Genomic DNA, 19,694 nt, shown 5'->3' with positions numbered 1-19,694 from the left:
GTTTTAGGACCTTTGCCAGACTACTGAGAATGCAGCGGAGATCACCGCCAAGTTCCTTGAGAGGGCTATGTTAGTTATGTAATACGTTGCGGATAAAGAGATGAAGAATGCGAGATATCATGATATGTTGAGGGATGACATCAGGGAGTTTATGAGATTTTCGGGGTGTAATCCCCTGAATGATATGATTAAGAAGGCCCGTGAGCAGGAGATTGAGTGGGAGCTTCGGACGAAGCGCAAGTCGGAGTAGGTACAGACAGTAGTAGGTTAGGCTAAGAGGCCCAAGACTTTGGATTTGCATTCTCGGGGCCAGTAGGGTCGGAGCCATTGCGGCAAGCCGCACAGTGGGCCATGTCGATCATGGGTTCGGGTTGTTACAGATGTGTTCAGACCGGTCATATGAGTAGGGATTGCTCCCGGAGTCTAGTGATCTGTTTTCACGGCAACCAGACAGGACATAAAAAAGCCGATTGTCCAAGGTTATCAGGATGGGCAGCCGAGGCGCCAGAACAAGCCACCTTGAGGATCACCGATGGCTGTCATGGCAAGGAGGGGGCACCTGTGGTGAAGAGTATGACATTTGAGTTGACTACCGATGAGGCTCGAGCATCACCATATGTGGTTATCGGTATGTGATCTTATCATATATTTTATTGCTTTCCTTATTTATTCTTATATTCTATCTGATCATGTACATGGACTTTCTTAGTCAATGGTATGACTGCTCATGTTTTGTTCGATTCGGGTGCTACCCGATCCTTTGTATCTCTTGCGCTTAGCAAGAAGTTTAGTGATGCTCCCGGGGACTCTAGATTATCTATTGGATGTGGAGATCACCGACGATCATTCTGTGAGTGCTTCGAGGATTCATCAGGGGTGTGTTCTTAACCTGTTCAGTGAGTGATATTTTATTAACTTGGTTCTGATTCCTCTGCAAAGGTCGAAGGTTATCATAGGGATGGACTGGTTAGGCCTCAATTGAGCAATGATTGACTATGAGCACCAGTTGGTTATAGTTCGAAACCCTAGTGGGGGAGAATTGGTTATTCGTGGAGAGGGGATACATGGATCGGTCGTTTATTCAGCAGCGAGGGCCAGGAGATATCTTCAACAGGGATGTTATGAGTTTTTGGCTTATGTGGCGGATACCCACATTAGGGGCACAACAAATTTGAGTGATGTGCGCATCGTTCGGGATTTTCCTGACATATTTCCTGAGGATTTACCTGGATTGCCTCTCGAGAGACATGTTGAATTTCAGATATATTTAGTTCCTAGTGCGTCCCCAATAGCCAAAGCACCATATCGGTTGGCACCGCCAGAGATGCAGGAGTTATCCATGCAGCTTCAGGAGCTGCTAGACAAGGGGTTTATTAGAACGAGCAGTTCACCATGGGGAGCACCGATCCTGTTCTTGAAAATACAGCTCACACAGGATGTGCATTGACTACCGAGAGTTGAATAAGTTAATAGTGAAGAACCGTTAGCCATTTCTGAGGATCGACGATTTATTTGACCAGCTTCAGGGTGCATCTTGGTTTTCCAAGATTGATTTGCGATTAGGTTACCATCAGATGAGGTTCAGAGATGAGGATGTGCAGAAAACGGCCTGAAGGACTCGTTATGGTCATTACGAGTTCGTGATGATGCCTTTCAGGCTCACCAATGCACCAGCGGTGTTCATGGATCTCATGAACCGGGTATGCAGACCGATGCTTGATCGGTCGGTGATCGTGTTTATTGATGATATTTTGGTCTACTCCAAGACCAAGGAGCAACACAAGAATCATTTGTCGGAGGTGTCTGAGATTCTGAAGAGGGAGAAGCTATATGCCAAATTCTCCAAATGTGAGTTTTGGTTGCGCGAGGTACAATTCTTGGGGCACATCGTCAACCAGAAGGGTAAATTGGTTGATCCGGCCATGATTGACGCTATGATGAGATGGGAGGTTTTGAGGACCCCATCGGAGATACAAAGTTTTCTAGGCCTCGCGGGTCATTAATCAGAGAATTATCCAGGATTTCTCCAAGATCGTTGTGCCTTTGACCCATTTAACGAAGAAGAATGTTACTTTTCGATGGGGGCCCAATCAGCAGCTAGCTTTTGAGACGTTGAGACAAAGATTGTGTGAGTCCCTGATTCTCACTCTTCCTGAGGGTATGGATGATTTTGTGATTTATTGTGATGCGTCTGTCTCGAGATTGGGAGTTGTCCACATGCAGAGGGGACATGTGATTTCTTACGCTTCGAGGCAGCTGGAGCCTCATGAGGCAAACTACCCTACGCACAATTTGGAGTTGGGGCCTATAGTTTTTCCTCTCAAGATTTATAGGCACTATATGTATGGAATTAGGTGTACTATCGTCACTGATCACAAGAGTCTGAGATACTTGATGGATTAGTCGAATTTGAACATGAGGCAGCGGAGATGGCTGGATGTGGTAAAGGATTATGATTGTGAAATCCTATACCACCCTGGGAAGTCCAATGCTACGGCCGATGCGTTGAGCTGCAAGGAAAGGAGTGCACCTATTAGGGATTTATGTATGAGGATGGTTATTGTTTCTACACTTTTAGATATAATCAAAGATGCTTAGGTGGAGGGTTTGAAAAAGGAAAATTGGAAGGCGGAGGGAATCAGGGGGTATTCCATTGTTTGTCAAGGATAGTCGGGGCTTGTTAATGCAATGTGGGAGGGTTTGGGTTCCGACTACTTGTGGGGTAAGACAAACGATGTTAGAAGAGGCTCATAAGTCGAAGTTTTCGATCCATCCAGGGGCTACAAAGATGTATAGGAATCTGAAGTTAAGCTATTGGTGGCCCTGTATGAAGAGAGAGATAGATTGATTTGTGGAGCGGTGCTTGACTTGTCGGAAGTTCAAGGCCGAACACAAGAGACCCCATGGAAAAACGCAGTCGTTACCCATTCCCATCTTGAAATGAGAAGAGATCACTATGGACTTCATCTCAAAGTTGCTGAGGATGGCACGTGGGGTTGACTCTATTTGGTTCATTGTTGATGGGTTGACCAAGAGTGCACATTTCATTCCGATTTCCGAGAGTATATCAGCCGAGAAATTGGCCTACGTTACATTTGGGAGGTGGTGGTTCGGCACGAAGTGCGTGTTTCGGTGGTTTCAAATCGATATGTTCGTTTTACCTCCAGGTTTTGGAGGAAGTTTCATGAGGAGTTGGGCATTCAACTTCATTTTAGTACAGCATACCACCCCCATACCGATGGGTAGAGTGAGCAGACCATTCAAACACTCGAAGATATGCTTAGGGCGTATATGCTTGATTTTAGCGGGAGTTAGGATACTTATCTTCCACTGGTCGGGTTCTCCTACAACAACAGTTACATGCAAGTATGAAAGGGAAGGGCCCGACATTCTGGCACAGCGTTCTCCCCCTCATGTTTCCGCGATTATGATTTCTTTTACTCTGTTGTTTTGGATATTTTGTATCTTGGATGTTTTCGAGACATTTGATGTATGGGATTGATGAACTTAAAAATGAAAATTTTATCACTGTTTTTGGGATGTTACATTCATGTTTCCTTTTCTTGGAATTTTGCACATTCTCTTCTTTTTTTATCGGATTCGTCGTCAAGATTAACATGGAGGGGTATATTCAACAAATATATCATCCTCCTAAATATGAAAAAAAAAATTACATGAATGACATTAAACATCAACTTGACAATTGTAACAAACTAACAATCATATAAAAAAACATATGTGTATATTGGTAACATATCACAAACATACACACCTTAAACTATAAATAAGGGATAAAGTCAAAAGTAACATGTTCCTTCTTTCGGTTCACAGTTATTCCTACACATACAGCCATACACACCGATACACATCAATATGTTTATATTGGTTAGTAATACATGACAAAATACACAAGTATAGAGACTTAAATTGTAAAAGAGGGACAATCAAAATCATATGTTCCTACTTCCTAGTCTTTATTGTTAGGGTAGACCGAGTAGGTTGCGGAATGGAGGTTTTTTTGGAGGTATCATCGTTACCACAGGGAAGATCATTCCATTCCTTGTGGTATCGCATAAATCCATGCTTCAACGGGGTTCCTAATTTGTTCCATCACTTGAAAGATTGTGCATGGGTTATTTGTAAGTTATGCCTATATAGTTATACTATAGTAAGTGAGTTGAGAGGGATGAATTTCCAAGTGTTCAGGAATATAAGGGTTGGAAGTGAGAGGTGAGAGAAATACTTATGTGGCGCCTACATGGCCATGTAGATTGGTTCTACGCATGCATACGCATGCATATTGTCTAGGTTAGTATTTTCATTAGTAAAGAATCAAATCCTTGGGTAGTATTTTCACTAATTCTAGATAAGAACAAAGTCATTCTATCTGGTTACAAGAAAATTATATGGACATGATATGTAACACATCCAAAACTATACATGATCTAGTTATAGCCAAAGCCAAAGAAAATTACGTCAACGTGTGACTAACTTGAATTACATTAAATCATGAATAAAATACTTACTTTAGTTTCTCGATCTTCCATAGAGGGAGAGTTAACCCATTTTTTATTTTTTCCATCAATGCCATTCAAATGGGTTAATAAAACTTAATCTTATGTATAAATATTTATTGATTTGGAGATGAACAAGAAATTTACGTCTTTAATGAATAACTAAGTGTGAGACTCATGTATTATATGAGTTTATTTAAAAGAAAAAATAAATATGAAATTCTAAACATTTGACAAGTTTGAATTTATAAGAAAAGTAAGAAAAATATTGAATTATTAAAATTAAAATGTTTTTTCTCTTTTCATGTTAAACAAATAATTTAGACAAATAAACAAAGGAAACTAATTAGACTTTAATTTAGTAATTTTGAAATTAAAAAGAAAGTCTATTAATAAAATTGATATGCATTAATTATTATATTTAAATATTATGTGGAATTTCAGAAAATGAAAAAACCATAAAATGGCATGTGGAATAAAAATTAATTTAAAATAACTACAAATGATATGTGACAAAATGAATGAAAATATGACATGTGGTAAAAAAAATATTTACTTGTTAGAGTAGAAATATGATCATTATATTTAAAGTTAGCATAAAAAAATTATTAATATTGTTATTTTTGTCAACTATATGTAAATAATGTCTTTTCTTTTCCATAACTTTGGCAGTTATTATAATTAGAAATGGTTCATGTTGTAACCAATATGTTCACAATTGGCAACTAAAATATTATTTTTACTAGTTTATAAGATTAGTTTATAAGATGTGGGAATTATGGTTAAAAAATTAATTAAATTTTTATAGTAAAAATGTATGATTATTAATCAAATATTTTAAATAAATAATTTTAAAGAAATTATTAATTAAGATATATACCAAAATTTTAAAGTTAGATATAACTTCAAATTTAATATATAATTACAAAAAGTAAATGTTTCTATAAAAAGTTTAAAATCTATTATTTAAAACTTTAACATCATTAATTGTGATGATGATTTGTCTAATATATCTCCCTGACACATTAAAAAGTAATTATGAGTTGTATTAGGCTAAGGGGTATGTTCACACCAAACTCATTCAAAAAGTGACGTCACATCAGCGTCACATCAGTTCCACTACAAACACACTACCAAACCACTGACCCTTGGAAATGGTTACCACTCCACATCATTTTTTTTGACATTATTATATTAAATTAAAAAAATAATTCAAATAAAAACACACATTAAATTAAAACATGTTACATTAATTTTAAAACACACAAATTTAAATCCTAAAATACTTAAAAAACATAAAAAAAATAAAATCTTAAAGTATTTATTTATCCTAAATTACTTTAAAAAAAACATAAAACATACCAACTAAAACATAAATATTAGAACCTACTTTCCATATTTATCGCGAACTTGTTGTTGGATTTTGAGAAATGTCGCGAGATTTTCCGGGTCGAGATCCGGTTGGGGCTTTGTGTTTATGATTTGAAGATCGGTAAGAGCTGTTTTTTGGCGACGAGCTTCCTCCGTTGATTCGTATTTTTTTCTAGAAAACCTAGAGTTTTATCTATGGATTCCACAAACCCATCGCCGCTAGTTGCGGTTGCTTTTCCGCTTGAAGACGTCGCCCGTTTTGCTTTGTCCCTTCCCGGTGGTCGATGGAGTTGGACTTCCGGTAGACCCTCTGCATCGCCAACATCAAAGTCATCATTGAGGTCTAGCCCAAAACTCGCGTCCGATTTAGAAGTTCTTTGTCTTTTGTTGTAGCCGGTGGTCGAGTCCGAATGCGACGTCTCCAGATTAAGGACCCATTTTGGACCGTTACGGCAAACTTCCCACGTTTTTTGGTGACCGAATGGTTTACCATTGGTTGTAACTTTGAATTGGTAGCACACGGTTGATAAAATGTTGAAGTCGTTGCAACCACTTTTATGCATATTTTTTAAATTTTCAAATATGTAATTAAACTTTGTGCAAGCCGCGCGTAGATCACGCCATTTTTCGTTGACCGTGTCGTACGACCGATCCGTTTGCCTTCCAAGTAGCAAGTGAAAGTGATCCAAAACACGATTCCAAAAACTTTCTCCGGATTGCTTGTTGCCTCTTCTCGAGTCACATGATATGAAAATCCAAGTTTTCGCTAAAGCTTGCTCCTCTTCTTCGTTCCAAGTTTTGCTTTTGGTTGCCTTCTTCGAGATGGTTGTGGTTTTTCTTGGACCCGATCGTTATCGTTGTCGAGGTTCACAGTTTGGGATTGAGATGATTGTATTTGGAATTGTTGAGAAGTTTGTTGTTGAAAACCTTGGAATTAGGGTTAAGTGAATTGGGGTTGAATAAATTGTTGTTGTGGTCGTTGTTGTTGGAAGAATTATGGGTTGTATGGAAGATTAGTGAATAAATGTTGTTGTTGGATTGGAGAGTTCAACAATTGCATGTATGTTTGATAATCATGTGGAGTGTTTGGAGTGGGTGTGGTAATTTGGTTTGGGTCCATTTTTGAAGAAAAGATAAAGAAAGTAGAAGAATTTTTTTTGTTTTAGAAGTGTAAAATGAAGGTAAAATGTGTAGTATATATAGGTAAAAAATGTAAGATGTTATTTAAATTTAAAATATTAATAATTTTAAAAAAAAAAATTGATTAAACCGTCAAATATACAACCGTTTCTCTCTCCCTTCCCTATTGGTTGTCTTCGTCCATGGATACCACTACGCCACAAGCCACCTACGCGCACCTGGGGCGGTGTTTACGCGTATGTTGGCTTGCCACGTCAACCTCCACGCATAGTCTTCCCTTCCATACCGGAAGGCCTTAGAGTGATATATGACAAAAGGAAATTAAAGCTATTCTTTTCTTAGTATATGAAAATGAAGATGAAGAAGTGAGACAGGGAGATGTCTAAATTAGCTTGGCAATGTAAACAACTCTTAACATATTACATTGAGAGCCCACAACAATATTAGATCATCAATGAAGATTACAAACCAAATATTAAGTTCAATCACTTGAAGCGATGCTAAATTTCCATATTTTCATTCAAACAAGAAACCATCAACCAAATCTCATTAAACAACAACCAAACGACTTCCGGTTGATAGGTAACCCTGGTTTTCATATTTTTATCAATCAAAAAGGTTTGTTGCTAATTGTTTATAAACGATATAAAGTGGTTAAATTCCTTTTTCTATGATATAAATTATAAAACAAGAAACTTTAAATAATTGGAATTTATAAATACTCAACTCAAACATTTAACCGAAAAAATTATTTTAATTGTTTGCTACATAGACTTGGAAGCATGATGAGCCTTTGCTGTTTCCTTCAACACAGCACCAACAATCGCAGCCTGTTCAAGACATTCAGCTTTATGCAACGAATCCATAAGCACAACACACGTATTCAAATACACATTACACCCTTTCATTCTACAATCCTCAAACAACAAATAAGCATCCATAGCCCTATTCGATACACTCAACCCTTCAATCATAGTATTATAACAACCCGAATCCGGGATTCCACCTCCTTTCTTAAACCTATCAAACAACCGATTTGCCTCAATCACATTCCCACTTCTCGCAAGCCCACTAATCATTGTGGTATAAGTCACAACATTCGGTTGCACCCCTTGTTTTTGCATCTCTTGCCAAAACACAAATGCTTTATTGAATTTTCTAATTTTACATAATCCGTTTATGATAATTCCATAAGTGATTCCATTTGGTGTACATTTTAAATCCTTCATTGAGTTAAAGCACACAAGTGCTTCATCGATTTCTTCCGCTTTCACTAACGCATCAAGCAAACAATTCCATGTGTAGATATTTGGTGTCAACCCTTTTTGCATTAATTCCTCCATGATTAAATACGCTTCATCGATTCTACCTACTTTTCCAAATCCATCAACAAGAGAACTATAAATTATTACGTTTAATTCAACTCCTTTTGATTTAGCTTCTTCGAATAACATATAAGCTTCATCTAATTTGTTTATTTTTGCAAGCCCATCGATCACGGATCCGTATGTAACAACATTTGGTGGATGACCTTTTGACTTCATTTCTTCTAGAAGGTTATACGCTTTGTTGACTTGACCTGATTTACAAAATCCATTGATAAATGTGTTGTAAGTAGGTGTATCTAAAACACATCCTTGTTTCTTCATGTTATGGAGTATTGAATTTGTTTCTTTTGAAAATCCTGATTTTATTAATCCGTGAAGTAATATGGAATAGCTTCGAGCATCTGGGGACATGTTGTGAACCTTAATTTCTTCAAATAAAGCTCGACCTTTTTGTGTTTCACCAGCTTTAAAAGTGCAATCCATGTAAGTGTTCAACAGGGTTAAATCCGGAATTATCCCTTTTCGAATCATTTCTTTGTAAATCTTATGACCATCTTCCTTTCTTCCTACTTTAAAAAAGTTTCTTATTAAAGAAGTGTAGACTACTGCATTTGGAGTCACATTAGCATCCAACATTTGTTCATATAGTTTGTAAGCATCATCAACTCTATTCATTTTCCCTAATCCTTCTATAAGAGAGCAATAAGTGTAACCATTTGGAGGACAAACTTTATGATCCATTTTTTCAAAGATTAAACATGCTTCATCTAGTTTTTGAGACTTACAGAGTCGATCGATCATTATGTTGAGAGTTAATATATTCGGATACAATCCGGATTCTTTCATGGATTCTTGAATTTCCAAAGCCTTTTCAAGATTCTGAGATCTACAAAGTGTGTCTATGAGGATATTGTATGTTGACAAATTAGGTGATGCATCTTTTTTCATTTCATCAAATAGCTTCAAAGCCTCATTTACTTTCCCTTTTTTTCCAAGACATGTGAGGATACAATTGTATGCAACAACACTTGGGATTGAGCCTTTGAGTCTTTGCTTCTCGAGTAACTTAAATGCTTCATCAAACTTTCCAGCCATTCCATAACCCATGATCATGGTGTTATAAGCATATGCACATGGGACTCTTTTTTTATGCTCCAATTCATCGAATAACTCAATAGCTTCATTGAGCTTATTAGCTTTGCATAGGACACCTATCATGCTAGTGTATGACACATCATCAGGCATGATTCCATGAGCTTTCATTTCATGAAAAAACTTCCAAGCCATGTCCACTTTCCCAGCTTTACCAAAACAATCTATACAGACATTATACAGAACAATATCTCCATCAACATATTTGCTTCTCATTTCATCTAAAAGAGAAAGAGCAGCATCAAGTCTACTTTCTCTTGCAAATACACGTATCACAGTTGTGAATAGATGCACGTGTACTTCATAGCCTAACTCTTGCATTTGGTGAAAGAGAGTGAGAATGAGATCAGGTTCATGAATGGTTGAAAGAGCTCCTATGAGAGTTGTGTATGCTGAAAAAGCAGGGCGAAATTTGAATCTTCTCATGAGTTGGATTAAATCGAAAGCTTGTTTTAGTTTATGGATTTTGACACAGCTTAGGATTAGTTCAACAGATGTGGTATTAGAAGGGCCAAAACCAGCAAAACTCATTTCTTGAAATACTTGTTCGATTTGATCAAAGTTGTTGCTTTTTGCCATAACCATGAGAAGGGAATTGTATGCTTCAGGACAATGGGGTTGATTGCTTTTCTTTTCTGCCCATTGAAAATAGTTTAGTGCAAGATTGACATCTTTTAGTTTCCTTAAAACAGAAATGACCAAATCACTTTGTGTGCTTCCATTGTATGTGGATAAAGCTTTCTCTAAAGATGTTCCCCATGGACCACTTTCCAAGATTTGGCACACATTATCCACTTCTTGTCTTTTTCCATTGAATTTTTCAATGTGTTCTTCATTAATGCCACTTGTAGAAGAAAGAGCTCTTTGTTGCAGATTTGAAATCCCTATATATGAAGATAGAAACCTCTCACATAGAATAAAAACATCAGGGCATTTTGAACTAGAGTTCCATAATTTCCCTGCAGCAGGCATAAATAGTGATTAACAAATAAACCCTAGCTTCATGTTGATAGAAAAGAAAATGATAAGATCATGATGAATTGATGATTGATATGATATGCTTGACAGAGTTTGCTCAGGATAATGTGGTTAAAAAAGAGAAATTTGTTAGCAATTTTTACCTCGGCCTGTAAGAAGTGTCTTCATCCTTGCACTCAGTTGCTTCTACAAAGCCTGTTCTTCAGAGCTCCCATTCCGATTCTGAGAAATTATTACAGCTTAGAAGAATAGGCACATAGAACAGACGCGTACATGACGATAAACGACATAAAATGAAACCTAGGACCAATTTCAACAACTGAAGTAACTCAGTGGTAAGCAATCAACATTCAACAAGTATGAGCAATCAGACATAGATAACGCATAATCAATTAAAATACGAAATGATTGCAATCATTACCTTACATCAAGTTTTCAAACGCCAAGGTATAGGTGTATCGCACTATCGCTATAATTGTAATCACTACCTTGCAGCAAGTTTAAAGAACACTAAAAGAGAGTATAGACTTGATGACGAGTTATGTTAGGGTTTCGATAGCAATAAATAACTTATATGAGGTTTTAAACGAAATGATGAAAATCAGAGGGGCATGGAGGCTGATAGAACATAGAAAGCATACTCAAAGCAGCCGGAAATTACGCAACATGTTTTCGCTACGGCGGAGGTGAAATGAGGTCGGTGATATTAGCCGGACTAACTGGTAACTACCAACCAGGGCCGAGGAGAAGAGTGTGGTGGTAGTGGGCTACTTTCTTTGGATTTAGGGTTCATTTTCTAACTAAATAAATGTTACTCAAAAGCCCACTTTAGACCAATATTGGTGAGAAACCCTGAAAAATCTAATTAAAATATAATTTTTGTCTGCTTTAATTTTTAAATATTATATTAATATTTTATAAAATTTAAAAATATCATATTTGTATAAATTTTTACTTTAATATTTATAAACATTATACATCTCTTGTAAATATAAGTTTAAAATATCATTTATATCGTATTACATAAAGTTAGTTAATGGTTATATATTATTAACTAATCAACAAAGTAATTACATATATACTATATGGAAAATATGTATCTCTAACCCGACAAACCATCATAGGTACCACAAGGATACATATATGTAATACTTTTGCAGTACGACAAGTAAATAACAGTTGTATTTGACATTCTTAAAGTTTCCTCTGTAACTCCAGTATGATTTTATTCATATCTGCTTTCTTGGTCGCCTTCAATATAATATGTGATTGTCTAGTTTGTGGTGGTGGTCATGGTTGTGATGGTGATAGGCTTTGTCTCGGCATCTCATAGTGTCTGCTTATATGACAGCGAAATTCTGTGTGACATATAAAGGGAAAAGCCAAGGTGATTGTGTGAAAGATAATGCATTGTTATCTGATGACGAAGGTAAATCATCGTGATTAATCCAGACAGAGTTATAAAACTACTACACGGCACGTCGGTCGTTGATATCAACTCTAACCTCACTATATGCCTATTATCATCCTATTACAATTTCAAACAAATTGTTAACACCATATATGTAGCAAAAGTGGCATTTTAAATATATAATCATGTCCGATCAACATCAACATCAACGACCACCTCATATTTGGTCTTTTGTAATCGTTTAAGCTTTTACCATGTAATGGCTAAAAGGATCATATGTGGTTGTTGGGTACCAAATACATGGCTAATTGGAAAAGTCTCCAAATCCAGATCTGTCAAATTATGTATCACGATATGAATAAACAAAAAACGTTAAAAAAAATAAGCTCTAAAAAAATATTACCATGAAAGCGTATATGAACCCACGTACCGTGTACGCCAAATTTTGAGGTTTTTTTCTTTACTTTGAATGGATGAATAAGTTCCTAAACTTTCGTATATACTATCTTCAAGTTGTTGTACAATTTGTTGGAAAAGAATGTCAAGTGTCATTAATCAGTGGTAATATTTTTATACAAAATTGCAAAAATGGTCCCTGTAGTATGCATTTTTTTTGGGTTTTAGTCTAAACCACGACTTTTTTGGATTGGTGGTCCTTTTAAGCTAGTTTCGTTGCGTTTTTGGTCCCTCAAAAAACTGAAAAGACTAAAATGCCCTTCTGATACATTTTTTATGGTTTTGCTATTTAATTTAAAGTTTTATTAATAAAAATTATAGGGCCCACCTCTCTCTCTCTCTCTCTCTCTCTCTCTCTCTCCAAAACACACACTTAACACTATCAAGAACACATACGCACAATCTCAAGAACACATCCACCTCCATCTCCACCGTCCATCACTGTTCACTGCCACCACCATCTGTTGCTAACCACCTCCATCTCCTCCACCGTAAAATGCCCTTCTTGGTAATGGGTTTTCAAACGCTCATTTGGTTGTTGTTCTTCAAGGAAAGGCTGCATAATCTGTTGCGTTCTTTAATCATGAATACTTTTGTAGTTTTCTATTTATGAACATATGCAAAAGGCACACGCCATTGTTCTGTAATTTCAAGATCTGAAGAAACAATTTCTTGATTATTTTTTTTCTATATTTTCAAGGTGTGAATTCATGGAATCTCCACAATCTGTTGTATCACCATTGAAGAAATATGTTGTATAACCATTGAAGAACTTGTCAATTTACTCCGACCCCAAAAACCACAATCTCAATCATTCCCCAAAATCCCTGAATTCATATAAAAAAAATCCGACCCATCCCTTGGTGTTCTTGATATCACATTCATCAAGCTAGAACATTCAAAACATTTGTATATACCGCAAACAAGATGTTTATGCCAAAATTACCCTCACTACCAACCCTGAAAAATCCGTCACCACAAACACAATAAATGGAGGTGGACAAAATCTTGTTTTCAACAAAAAGGTTTCAATCGATATTCAAACCTAAAATTTGAAACTTAAAGAACACCACACACCACCGATGATGTATAAATGGTGCATATTTAGGAGTGAGGGTAAGAGAGAGAGCGGGATAGAGGAACCACAGGTCGTCGGAAAAGAAGATTGAGATCAACCACGTGTCACTGGAGAAGACGCCTGAAATAGACCTCCACACTCCATTACCCCCACCTTCAACCCAACGCCAAATGTGTTCTTCGAATATTGAGCAGTCAATGATGGCTTTTGAGGTGCATATTGGCAGGGCAGAACAAACTACAAAAAACCCAGAACTCCAAGAACATGAACCCATAAATTAAACTGACTCAAGAAGACGAACACTAAAATCTATTTTAGATCTAAAATCGTTCGCATAACTTTGATTTTGATCCCCTTTATTTGTAAGAAACCCTAGATCGAACATAAATCAGGTTCATCTATGGCGGATCTGGAACATAAAGTTTTGATGTTTAATTTCCTTTTCTAATCTGGACTTGTGTCTAGTGTTTCTAATTTGGAATTGTGTCTAGTGTTTGTTCGAATTGAGAGAGAGAGAGAGAGAGAGAGAGAGAGAGAGAGAGAGAGAGAGAGAGGTGGGCCCGATTTTATATTTAATAGTAATAATAATTTTAAAAAGTGAAAGAAAAATGAAAACTAAATTCATTAAGGGTATAATAGTCTTTTTAGTTTGGACAGGGACCAAAACTGCATGTAAACTAGCTCAAAAGAACTGTCAATCCAAAAAAGTCGTGGTTTGAACTAAAACCCCAAAAAAATGCATACCACAAGGACCATTTTTGCAATTTTGTCATATTTTTAAGACCCATTTAAACAGTTAAAAGACCAAAAGAATTTAGGAGAAATCAGTTAACTTTGTCATGTTTTGATAAATTAATTAGAAACTATTTTAAAATTAATTAATTAAAGAGGTTGGATGTTAATTGATTAAAAGTTAATTAATTTTTTTTTTCGAACAATTGAATATATTAAAAAGAGAGGTTAGCGCAAGGCTAACAAAAAATTACAAAGGGAATAAACAAGATCGGGTTTAACCTCCAAGACAACCGACTAACACTAATTTTCTTTGCTACGCGCAATCCAATTGTAAGAATAGTCGATCAATCTATCAATCAACAAATTTCTTCTAATATTAAGACCATTAAAAAGAACATCGTTATGTATGTTCCCAGGAATCCACCACATGCATGGTCACAATTATAAACTCCAAAACCACATGTTTGACAGAAGAAAAACAAACATTGTTGATCCAATTCACAACACCTTCGACCCCCACAAATGTAGGAATGTTCAAATCACACCATTTGCCCAAAAAAAACACCACAACTCCGCAACCACCTGACAGGAAATTAGAATATGTGAAAGGTTTTTTAAGTCCGAGTTACAAATGTCGCAAACAACAGAAGGTAAGTCAAAGCCTTTATCATCTGGATTAACCCGTGTTGGAATCTTGTTTAACCGTATGCGCCAATAAAAAGTATTCACTTTACGAGGAAGATATTTAGTCCACCTGGTAGAAAAAATATCATTCGGTAAAGTGAAATCATCAATACATCTTCTAACTTCCGCAATCGTAAAATGATCAGAACCACCTAAATTACAAGAACACTGATTTGTAGAGCCGAGAAAAGGAAAATCAACGAGCAAATCAAGCATTTGTTGCAACAAACAGTACCTCCCATGATCGGACGACTCCAATCAACATTCTAAAATCCTTAGGGGATAATGGTGGACGAAATTTCTAGATAAGCCTTTTAGGGTTTTGGAGTTGTTTTGGGATTAAGCAACTGAAACTTATAAATAAGGTAGTAGGGATCAAATCCTATTGCTCCTAACCTTCAAAAACTTTGGCCCTCCCTAGCCTTTCTCTCAAAGCCGAAAAATCCTAACCTTTCTAAGGTTTGTGAGATTTTCGATTTTTGCCTCCCCTCTCCTATGGTTTTATTATTTTGCTTTTTGGTGTTTTTGGGTGTGAACCATTAGAGGGATTCTAGTTTGTGTCCTCTCATTCAAAAAGGTGGCAAGAACAAGATTTCAAGCAAGAAGATTTTTAGCTGCAAAAAAAGGTATTTATGTTTTACTATTACTCTTGTAGTTGCAATACTATAATGAAACTTATATCTTCATAGGTTGCATGAACACATGATTTGTTAAGTCTTCTGTTGCCATGATCGTGCGTTTAGAACACCCTATAACCTAACACAATTATTTCCAAATTATCCTGCCCTAAGGATATCTGTGTCATAAAAAAAACTCATTTATTACATCAAAACAGTTACAAATGACATTTAAAAAATTATGTAATGGTAAACGACATGATAATTGTTGAAGTCGTCAAAGTTGGATATTGGCCCTTAAAACTCATCATTCAAGTGTTGACGAAGCAACTGACCGTTAAACCCTTTCTCCAAAGAGTAGAGCGGACACACTCGAACCATATCATTATCTGATAACTCATCAAAAAATTTATCAAATACATTCCTTACATATTCCAACCTTACCGTGTCACTCAAAACAACCATAAGAACACACACATAATTGGAATCCAAAACCAGGAAATAATGACCAAACTGGAACTCGATAACTAGATAAAAATCCTTATTTCTAAATGACAATTTGTAGTCCCCGATCTCAAAAAATATTTCCAAAACTTTGTTTTGTCAGTTTGTATTTATTTTTTATTTTTTGAAAAAAAATATAACGCACAAGCAAATGGTTCCCTTCAACACTCACATCCATATCAAGACACCTACCAAAGTACGACTATCGGAAAAGAGCCTTGCATGACATTCATACTATATCTTACCAAAAATATCGACACGAATGGCAAGTTTGTACTAAAAAGTAAGAGAATCATCGAACGGACCGCCATGTTGAATATCGAGCAAGTTAGTTAATTTCAAAAATAAATATTGCCCCAAACAACATTCTAGATTGTTGTAGGAATTCCAAACCGAGAAGTTTTCCACATTTCGAATTGTACTTCATATACCAAACTGTTCTTCACATTCCAAAATACGATATTTCATTCTGAGTACTTAATATGACAATTGAAGACAAGGAACAATACCATATTCTAGTTTTCTAAACAAGAGGGTCGCTGATCACAAAGAAATAGTTTTCTAAGGCTTTAGATATAAATTAGCACTATATTATAGGTATCTTCTTGCATTTCAAACTACGTTTTTTAGTTAATAATCCATAAAAACACATAAACACGTAAAACAAAAAAAAAAAGCAAGAACCAACCCGTAAAAGCTCATAATCATCATGACTTACGCCATTTTTTACTTCGTCAAATAAGTCAGGGATGTTTGGTATCTCGGTGTGTATTCTACACTTTCCTTAAGTAGGAGTCCACTGGAAACCGTTTCAAATTGGACCGGCCGGGATTCAAATTCGAAATGACTCGGTCGGAACTAGTTGATTATTTTGCCAAATTACCATATAATGAGTGATTTTCATTAAATATATTTCAATATTTGGCTAGTTTAATCCGTACCCCTGAATTTATTTCACCAAACTAGTCTCTTTTTACTTTTAATCAATATCCCAAAATTTATTTCACCAAAATAGTCTCTTTTTACTGATCTTAGGTGGATATAGTTTTTTAACTTTAGTTAAAAGTATGTAGAATTTTCGGCAATGTATTTTCCCAATACCGAAACACGACGAAATATGTACTCATGCCGTCCATCCAGTTTCATGCATAAACACTTCACCCCTTTTTTCCAATTTCAAACACACACACATCCAGCCTCCCTATTTTCTCTGTTTGTCCATCCAGTTTCAATGGCACCGAAGAGAAGGAGACAGGTATAACTTCTCATTACTTCCTAGCTACTGTTCTTCTTCTTCCTCTACATTTCGCTGATCGTCTCGCTGAATTTGTAGACGGGTTTAACCCGAATGGATGCGGCTCTCGATCAAGTGAGTTGTTTTGGGTTCTCAAGGCAACTCATTAGGCGAACTGTTAAAAATCTTCTCAAGGTCAGATTATTTCTTCGCCATTACAAAAAATTTTGACCTTGCATTCAGTTTTTTCTTTGTTAAACCCGATCATAAGAGAATTTTGGATTTATATTTGGTTCCGTGTAAACTGATTTTTGGTTTTTGTTCGTCTGATTGGGTAGGGTTTATTTTCGTTCGTTTTGTCCCAATTTTAGATGACGAACACTAAGGAAAACTCCCAAGCTTTTGATAATTAGCAATGGGTTTTGACGTTGAGACCCAAACATATCAATTCTATGATCTTCAAAACAAAAAAGAGAAAAAATAGTCGCTTTACTTTTGACTTAAAAGCGACCTTTTTGACTGTGGTTTCTTTGAGTTTTGTTTTTTCATTTCTCCTTGATGATAAATTTTCTGCGCAACTTCAACGATACGCTTCTAAAAAAATCAACCCTAATTACAAACCAAGAACAATAGGGTTGAGAACGAAGAAACAAAGAGAAAACAAAGGAGTAGTGTATGATTTGTGAAGATTAAACACTGAAATTGCACAAGTGTTAACGCATCAATTTGGCATTGAAAGTTTATAATTTACATCTAAATTTGTTTATCTTTCTGTCATTCGTTCTAATTTCCAGGTGTATGGTGATGATGGGTGGAAATTAATTGAAGAAGATGGCTACAAAGTCGTTATTGATTTCATTCTTGATGAACAAGAGTCTGAACAAAAACAGAACTTATTAAAGGTATATTCGTTAAAGCCATAGCTTAACATTTGTTTTCATGGCTTTTTAGTAGTAAAATCTTTTTTATTATTGTTATCGAGTTTGAATGCAGAATGAGGCATCATCACAAGAAGAGAAACCTGGAACTGAATTAATCATGGCAGAGGTGAAGGAAGAATCTGCAAAAGATGAATCTTTTGAGGGAAATAACAATGCAGCGTTGACCATTCACACAGGTCAAATTCTCATTTTTATGTTAAAATTTTCAAAAAAATAAAAATCACATCTACATTAATAACCACATAAATTGTTAAAAGTTCAATATTTTGCTAATTACAGAGAATGATGAGTGCCTTGAGGATACCTCAATGGACATGGACAAAACTGCCCACTCAAGCACACTCCATGATGATCACTCTGCACATGAATTTAACATCCAATGTTCCGAAAATGCCCCTCATTCAGGACCTTCATCTGATGCAACTAATGCCCCTGTAAATCTCCCTGTTCGTAGGCGTAAGCCCTGTTATGGATGGATCAGTGATGATGATGATAATGAGGAAGAAACTTTTTTTATAGCATTAACTCCTGCAAGATAAAGCTATATTCCATATGCATAATATCCTTTTGAAGGTATGATTAAATTTGCTATAATCTTCATACATTTGTTTTCATTTAAAATTGTTCAAAATAATATAATGCTATATAATATTTTGTGCAGATTTGGGTTTGGCTTGGTGTAAAGAAGGGGTATATCGATTAATCTAATTATCTATCCTGTTATTATGATGAAAGAAGGCTTAGATGTTTAAAGATTGTGACATTGGTAAAAGTACAAGTTTTTGGGCTTTGTTACCTTCTAAATGTTTGACTATTTGTATATATAATTATATATAAATATTAACTACTATGGGGATTGTATGACACAAGAAAGAAAATGAATTGTGTAATTAAATTAAGGTTTATGTATGCAAGTTGTTTTGATATGTTATGAAGCTTATCATGCACTTTATGCCAAGTTTTGTAGGCTTTTGAAAAACATTTTGGCTTAGGTTTGTTTTTTGAGCTTGTTAAGAAACTCATTTATTGAACTAAAAAATATAACCATAAAGAAGGTACAGAAAGGGTAGAAACTTTAAATTACAAAAAAGTATTTAAACTTCAAATTACAAAATGACTAGATATTGCAAATCCTAGCTTTAAATACGATAAAAAACACAAATTCAAATCTTTGAAAACTAATGGAAGTATTGAACCCTAGAAGTGGATCAGGTGTCGACTTTTCAAGGTGGATTTCAATAAGGCATTTGACTTGGTCAATTAAGAGTATCTTGACTCGATAATGGAACAAATGATGTTCGGGGCTAAATGGAGAGGGTGGATTAGAGGTTGCTTGGAATTCGCAAGAGCCTCAGTCATTGTCAACGGTAGTCCCACCGCAGAGTTCCAAATGTCAAAAGGATTGAGACAAGGCGACCCATTATCTCCATTCTTGTTCAACATTGCAATGGAGGGGCTCAATATCGCAATGAAGGAGGCGATATCAAAAGGAATATTTGAAGGTATCTTGATTCCTGACACAAACAGGGTTGTTTCTCATTTATTTTACGC

At 35.8% G+C, this 19,694-nt stretch overlaps 2 protein-coding genes across 3 annotated transcripts; one reads left to right on the top strand and one right to left on the bottom strand.

Annotated features, from left to right (window-relative positions):
• Window positions 1–7,736: 7,736 nt before the first annotated feature.
• On the bottom strand, window positions 7,737–11,236 carry LOC145132643 (Tetratricopeptide repeat (TPR)-like superfamily protein). Of its 2 annotated transcripts, none has more exons than XM_079067508.1 (3): window positions 10,905–11,236; window positions 10,627–10,705; window positions 7,737–10,464 (listed from the first exon to the last, which is right to left on the bottom strand). In XM_079067508.1, the coding sequence occupies exons 2-3, from the start codon at window positions 10,649–10,651 to the stop codon at window positions 7,790–7,792; spliced, it is 2,700 nt and encodes an 899-aa protein (XP_078923634.1). In that variant the 5' UTR covers window positions 10,652–10,705; window positions 10,905–11,236; the 3' UTR covers window positions 7,737–7,789. The 2 variants fall into 2 exon arrangements, with proteins under 2 accessions (XP_078923634.1, XP_078923635.1); XM_079067509.1 differs by having other exon boundaries at window positions 10,910–11,236.
• A 5,893-nt stretch (window positions 11,237–17,129) lies between these two features.
• On the top strand, window positions 17,130–19,101 carry LOC145133966 (uncharacterized). The gene is made up of 6 exons (XM_079068908.1): window positions 17,130–17,223; window positions 17,302–17,397; window positions 17,997–18,104; window positions 18,196–18,319; window positions 18,423–18,716; window positions 18,805–19,101. The coding sequence occupies exons 1-5, from the start codon at window positions 17,200–17,202 to the stop codon at window positions 18,680–18,682; spliced, it is 612 nt and encodes a 203-aa protein (XP_078925034.1). The 5' UTR covers window positions 17,130–17,199; the 3' UTR covers window positions 18,683–18,716; window positions 18,805–19,101.
• Window positions 19,102–19,694: the final 593 nt, after the last annotated feature.

The sequence above is a fragment of the Lactuca virosa genome, chromosome 8 (genome assembly GCF_052849685.1).
Source record: "Lactuca virosa cultivar CGN04683 chromosome 8, Lactuca_virosa_CGN04683_v6, whole genome shotgun sequence".
NCBI classification, from domain to species: domain Eukaryota; kingdom Viridiplantae; phylum Streptophyta; class Magnoliopsida; order Asterales; family Asteraceae; genus Lactuca; species Lactuca virosa.
The sequence above is the reverse complement of the archived record's forward strand: the minus strand, read 5'-3'. Positions and strand labels throughout refer to the sequence as shown.

What these genes read in the sequence shown, in the direction of transcription:
- LOC145133966 (XM_079068908.1), top strand. Translation starts at nt 17,200, where the DNA reads ATGGCACCGAAGAGAAGGAGACAG. An exon ending in CACCGAAGAGAAGGAGACAG is followed by an intron (nt 17,224 to 17,301) that starts GTATAACTTCTC and finishes CTGAATTTGTAG; the next exon opens with ACGGGTTTAACCCGAATGGA. An exon ending in AAAAACAGAACTTATTAAAG is followed by an intron (nt 18,105 to 18,195) that starts GTATATTCGTTA and finishes GTTTGAATGCAG; the next exon opens with AATGAGGCATCATCACAAGA.
- LOC145132643 (XM_079067508.1), bottom strand. Translation starts at nt 10,651, where the DNA reads ATGAAGACACTTCTTACAGGCCGAG. An exon ending in GACACTTCTTACAGGCCGAG is followed by an intron (nt 10,465 to 10,626) that starts GTAAAAATTGCT and finishes TGCCTGCTGCAG; the next exon opens with GGAAATTATGGAACTCTAGT.